The sequence below is a fragment of the Alligator sinensis genome, unplaced genomic scaffold (assembly GCF_000455745.1).
Source record: "Alligator sinensis unplaced genomic scaffold, ASM45574v1 scaffold66_2, whole genome shotgun sequence".
Taxonomy (NCBI): domain Eukaryota; kingdom Metazoa; phylum Chordata; order Crocodylia; family Alligatoridae; genus Alligator; species Alligator sinensis.
Window position 1 is genome coordinate 453,044 of NW_005842489.1, and position 6,872 is coordinate 459,915.

Genomic DNA, 6,872 nt, shown 5'->3' on the forward strand with positions numbered 1-6,872 from the left:
GAGGGGGGGGTTTGGGGGTTCGGTGGGGGACGGGGGGGGGGGGGGACTGGCAGGGGAGGATAATGAGGTCTGCAAAGGGGTTGGTGGGGTCTGGGAGGGTTTGATGGCATCAGGAGGGCTATCGAGGTCTGTGGGGAGGCTGGGGGGGGTGGGTGCTCTCTAGCCTCACAGAACCAGAGTATAATTTTAGCCCCTCAACCCTTCCTAGATGAACAGTGCCCCCCCACAAATCAACCCTCCCCTGATCCTTCCTGCCCCTCCCCTCACACTGACTTACTTCCACATCTCCCAGCACCAGTGAATGCTGATAAAACTAGCACCAGGAGTGGCCTATGGGATGGGGGAGTTTGGGAGGCTCAGGGGGGCTGGCTGGTTTATGGGGTGGAGTGGGGTGTTGTCCATCTAGAGGTGGGGCAAGGGCCTGGTGGGGGCACTAAAAATAGCCCAGTGCCAGGGGGGAGGGGGAAGAAAAGTGCAGCCCCACTTAGGGCTGGGGCCAGCAGCTGGGCTTTCATAGTCCCATGGCTATGCTGGGATCTGTACAGAAGTTCAATTAGATCAGTCTTGCCAGACTCAATCTAAGTTAGACTACCTCCAAGGTACAGTTAACTTTGATTGGGTCAACCATTTTTAGACCAATCTAACCTTCCTGAAGTCTGTACAGGTTGCACTTAGATTGACTTAACTAGGGATCTAAGTGTGGGGTCTGCACCTGGGCGAAATAAGTTAGATGAGGTAGCCATTTTTAACATGACTGATTTCCCCCCTAACCTTCCTGTACATACTCCTAGTCCAGCCCCCTACTAAACCATCCCAGTCAAGAGCCTGTCTAACCCGCTCTTGAAAATGTGTAGAGATGGAGATTCCACAAGCTCCATAGGTAGCCTATTCCAATGCTTGACTACCCGCGCAGTGAGAAGGCTCTTCCTAATCTCCTACCTAACTTTCCTCTACTATGTTTGAGGCCATTGCTCCTAGTCCTCTTTCCCCAAAATAAGATTTTTCAATGTTTTGCATCATTTTAACACAATTCAATGAAAATCACACTTTTGATAGCTCCATTTCTAATGTGGACAAGCTGTAATTGACTTCTGGAATTATATTAATTTATTTCTTCAGTGCCAGACTGTAAATTTAACAGATTCAATGCTGAAAAAAGAAGACTAAAAGATTTTCCATTGAACTCACCATTTGCCCGTCCTTTCCTGGAATACCAGGCACTCCAAGAGACCCCTGGTGGGAACCATATATTTAAGTTTAGCAAGTTAAACAAACAAAGCAATTTTAAAACATTTCAGCTCTGAAATACAGTACTTTAAAGAATTATGTTGAACATATGTGTCCTAAGTGTAATATATCTTTTTAAGTATAGTATTTTTTGTTTACCTGCTATTGCAGTTCAGTGGTAGAATCCTTGTCTGCCACATAGAAGACCTGGGTTTGACTCCTGGACATGCTACAGCCACTGAGGCACTGAATATCTAGACTTGTCTGGCCTTTGGATATTGTATCAGTGGCCTAAAGAGTAGATGGAAGGTCTGGGCATCCTCTACTCCTCCATACTCCTACCTAGGCATATACATTGAAGGTTCTGGTGACCTCTCATGCATACATCATGATCCAGAAGCATCAACGGTTGTCTACTAGTGCTATTTTTTGTTAATTTTTTATCTCTTTCCCACTTGACCTTATGCATTAATTAAAAGTGTCCTAATGTCAGGTTTATAAATTACTAGGTTATTCAGTGTCTTCTACTTCATTACCCAAGTTCAAATCAATGATTATATTGCTAGGTTGCGAATGCCTCACTAGGAATTAAGAAATTAAAATGCAATTCCTTTTAACACTCTAGATGAAGACTGATTCCGCTAAATCTAGTATTTGTGCCTGTGTGATCAAAACTGCTCACATGGAGAGGCAAGCTTTAAATCCAATGACTGGTAGCACTGATCTATCTTTAGTGCTTTTAAGGGATAAGTAGTAATAATTCAGTCTGGCTTTGCAAACCATAGCCATCTTTTTATACAGCATCAGTGTCACTTACTGTAGTCAAAATTTTAAAAACCACTATAGATCAAACACGAAGCAGATGTGAAGAAAGAATTTAATGGCAACATTGGAGGGATTTTTTTTTTTTTTTTTTTTTACAAAGCTTTAGCATAAATTCCAACTTCTTTCTGATGCACAGTCTTTTTGTTATATTTTGTACAACTGTCAATATGGATTTTATGTGACCACTCAGGGGTACAGGAAAGCATCAGTATAGTATCTGCTGACATAGCAGCCTCTCTTCTCTCCTTTTTTTTAACCCACACACAAGTTACAGTACAAAAGTAAATTGAAACCATCAGTTTATTTTTCATTTTTAAGTACATTATGAATCTAGATCAGAAGGTCTAAATATCTGTTGAAACGGGCTTGTTTTAAAATGAAGGGGGAAAAGTGGAGGAATCAACAAGGACATGGCAAACTGTTGCCCAGCCCCCTTTCAAATAAATGTGGGGCTCTCTATAAAGCCATTCAACCAGGTTTACTCTATACAAGACAAAAGAATCAGTGTGCTGTATTTTATCCTCCAGTCAGATGTTTATATCACTTATGAGGTTCAGCTCAATGGCACAAGTCAGGGGACAAAGAAGCCATTAAGGATTATGTCCAACACTGGTGGACAGATGGGATTATGAGAAAAATGGATGGAATAGTCTGATTAAATAAGAGTATGTGGAAACCTGTGCCCCCAGACAGGGCTGCAATTAAAGGAAGAGCATCTTGAATTCTGAGGAGGCCCCCAGCTCTACTTAACATAGAGCTGTGCAGAACTAAGAAACTTTGCTTTCCATATCACATGCCACTTCAACCTTATCTAGAAATACCATACTAGTATTTCAACCTGTCCTTGGTGAAGTGAGGTCCCAAGGTCATGGAAACACCTCTGAGTTTGCAGACTTGGCAGCATTGTTTGAATCAGCCTGTTTGCTGCCTGATGCAAGAGCATGAATGCTAACCAGGAATAAAGGCCAACAGTGAATACTTTCATATACTTTTAGGGCACTGACAGAAGTGACAGTTTGTCATGTGATTTGGCCCCTGAAGCACTCTACAGTCATGCACTGACAGAAGTGCATTGCTGCAGAGTGCTTTAAAAATGTCTGATTGTGCAACAATCTGAACCTTCATTACATGAGGATTCAGGTCAAAGTGCTGCAAACCTAAGCACCTTCATTAACATCCCTCAGTGCATGCTAGGAGCAGGGTTGGGCTGCAGCAGCCCAGCCTAACCCCCAGTGCTGTCTTCAGAATTAGACCGGAGGGAAAGGAGGGGAAGGAGCTTGGTCTGGGGTTTGCCAAGCCTGTGCTGGAGGGTGGGGCAGGTGTATTAGAGTGCCTCCCACCCCCCATCTTGGTGGCTCCTGTTTTTTTGGAGGGCTTCAATCCACCTGCCCCACCCTCTAGTGAAGGCTGGGCAAGCTCCAGACCAAGCTCCCTCTCATCTCTACCCCCCGCCCCCTATTCTGACAATAGTCTGGGAAGGGGGTGGGCTGGGCTAAGGGAGAATGGCTGCAAACATGCAGCTACTCCAGACTGCAGTTTGATCCCCCAACCCCCCGGACCCAACAACAAACATCTGTTGGGTCCAGGGGATCGTTGTAACTCATGGCGCTTCCTGCAAAGCGCTATGAGTTACAGCAGGGAGTGCATGTCTGTCAGTGCCTTTACTGTTCCTCTCAAAAAGCAAGAGGGGAAAGGCACAAGCTCACAGGGGAGTTACATCATCAGGCTGTCCATAAACTCTTCTTTTATTATGGAACTTTCTTTTGTCAATATTGTTACACACCTTTATCTTATGAGACTAAAAGATGATAAACTTCATGAACAAAACAGATTGAAAGTGGGCTAACTTTGCATATGCTTAATAAAGCAAACGTATTTGATTTTTAAAGAATATCATGCAAAGGTTTTTACTGAGGTTTATCATGCTAGTAATAAAGTGCCTCCCAAGTCAGAAGGAGGGTTTTTATATTGGCAACATGGGAACAAGCGCAGCTTTACAATTTCACACTCTGACAGTGCTAAACATGCAATGCTCCTCTCCTTTTCATCTTAAGAATTTACCCTGCCTTTAAGAAAAAAACTCTCATCATTCTGAATAGTGCTAAAACAAGCCCTTGCATATCAATAGCTTTTAGTTTCTTTTGTTTGAAAGGTTTTGGTTTAACAGATGCCAAAAGAATGCTGTGCTTGTGATAGTTTCAGAGATCGAAATATGGGAGGACAATAACTTTCCCACCTGTGATAATGCTAATTATTCATTCTTTAGTTTCTTTTTAAGTATTAAGCAAACTTTATTAAAAGCTCTCTACACCACCTTTTATCTTTTGAAATCACTTTTCAGACAATTTGGCTTTTGTGGTATTTGGGCGAGATGCTGGCAAAATGCCATCTACTAGTTTTATTACTGATATATTTTGTATTGTTCTAAACGTGAAGCTCCATAAATCCTTGGTTCACTCCATCAAACTACAGCAGTCAGTTCTGCTGAGTATAAATAATGCTGAAAGCATTTACAGGAAATCAGTTCTCAAGTTACCGTGGAAACAGGAAGACACCGGTGGGCCACCTGAATACAACCAACCAAACACCATTTATCAGCAACACCTCCATCCTTTGTTTCTTTGGTCAAATTTTTGGTCATATGGCACTGATCTACTTGAGTAAGGACAGGCATTCAATCTGAAACTTTATCCCCCACTTTTCACAATGTTTTAACTTTGGTTTCATAGTTATACCAGTACTTGAATGAGAATATTATAGTGCCGTTTTAACCTGCAAGTTCAGTAGACAGATTGAAAACAGTCAGCTCGGCACTGCCTGAACTTCCTATAGTGGGGGAATTTAGAAATCTTACATCTTACATTATGTAGTTGTATTTTGGGAAAACAAAATTCACAGACTGAAGTAACTGCTTTTATGTGACGTACAGTAGCTAATTCTGTTCACCTCTTTTGCTTGCAGTTTAGCACTAGGAAATATAATCACTTTCACAGTATTGTTGTTTATACTATACCTTTTGTCCTGGAGGCCCCTGAGGTCCCTGAAAAGGGAAAACAATTAAATTAGCATAATAATAGTGTAGCCAATTTAAGCTTAAGTGACCAATTAAAAATGTCCTCACGTGTAAGCATTCTTATGCCAGAATGAAACCAGCTGATGTTTTTTACATCAAGGAAAAAGAAAACTTTTTGCTGGAAATGTACAATGGATCTTTTCTCTTTTCTTTAACTACAAACTAGAAGATTCAGATTTCCCCCTTTCTAATCTTTTCTATTCCATCCCGTCTGTTTCTTCCAATACTGACAAATCTGTCAGCATTTAGAAGGCTCAGGCTTTCCTGCTTCTCTGATACCAGCTAAAGGCCAGTTGTGTTTCCACAGTTAAATATCCACATTATATGCTTGCTTGGCAGCATAAAGGCAAGATTTAAGCAACTGAATACTTGAGGAATAAAAGCAGAATAAATCTCCCACCTAGTTCAGAAAAGGTAGCTGAGTGAATCTGCATAACAACAGTGTTTCTGACATTTTTATAGGGCTTTTCATCTGCAACACAGTTTGCAAATATTAACTAATTATTCCTGTTAACACCCTTGTGAGGTAAAGAAGCTTCATTATCTCCATTTTAGGGCTGACCAAGGAGGTGAAGGATAGGCATGTAAACTCAGGAATGTTCATCTGCTTAATTTCAAGCCTGGTTTGAAGTCTCAGGGACTTTATTAGGACTGTCAGTGCTTGGATGCTTCACTCCACCAAGTACAGTGTGGCTGCAGAGAAGAGAGGGGTAGCAGGAAGGTGGTATAGCTCTCTGATCCATTTAGTCAGTCAGTCAGTGCAAAGTGCCAGAGCTGGACTTGTTTACAATCTCAGCTTGTATGGTATGAATTCTGCTTACAAACACAGGGCTAGATTGTACTTCATAGGTATTACCCTATGTTACAAGGGCAGAGCAGGATCCTCCCCACACAGTAGCCATTATGCTTCTTTGAGCTCCCAGGCATACATTGATAGCACTGTTAATACAACATAGCTCATGCTGATAGCATGAGGGAGCTCCAATGGGACAGATCACCAGCTGAGTGTCAACCCTGCACCATGAAGACCATGTGGGTTTTGCCATTGGTACTCATGGGAACAGCATTAAGGTCATCATGCAGTGTTTTGAGCATCTTCAAGTCTTGCTGACTTCAGGACCTGTGAGATACTGAAAGACTCCTGTTAGGTGCTGAGTGCTTTCTCCATCCAATCTTCAATGGGAATTGAGTGTGTTCAGTCAGGATCAGGCAGAATAGAGTGGCACCTAAAAGACTAACTCATTCAGAAAGGCATAAGCTTTCATAGGCTATAGTCTACTTCATCAGGTTCTATGAATGGACTTGCACAGAGCTGGGGTACTAAACAGAAAGGAAACATAGACCACCTTCCCAGCAACACACTCCTAGCCACCATGGATGTAACCAGCCTATATTCCAACATCCCACACCAGGATGGCATCCAAGCCTGCCTTACATATCTACAGGAACAAGATTACAACCCAGAATACAGACCCAAAGATATTACTGACCTTATACACTTCATCCTCACACATAACAATTTCACTTTTAATAATCAACACTTTCTCCAGATGATGGGAACAGCTAAGGGCACTAAAATGGCCCCACAGTATGCCAACCTTTTTATGGGCCACCTGGAAGAAGACTTCCTCAAGAACTGCACCATCAAACCCTTGCTATACTTAAGATATATCGATGACATCTTCATCATTTGGACTGAAAACCTACAATCTCTGATTGAGTTCCATCAGAAATTCAACAATCACCA

The 6,872-nt window shown here is 42.1% G+C and overlaps 1 protein-coding gene across 1 annotated transcript in view; it reads right to left on the reverse strand.

Annotated features, from left to right (window-relative positions):
• Positions 1-6,872, reverse strand: part of COL25A1 (collagen type XXV alpha 1 chain) — a gene marked incomplete at its 5' end in the record, with an annotated part of 558,067 nt that overhangs the window by 114,751 nt on the left and 436,444 nt on the right. The window contains 2 exons of the mRNA XM_025212861.1: positions 1,189-1,233; positions 5,066-5,092. Coding sequence (XP_025068646.1) covers positions 1,189-1,233; positions 5,066-5,092 — 72 coding nt within the window. The remainder of the gene's footprint in view (positions 1-1,188; positions 1,234-5,065; positions 5,093-6,872) is intronic.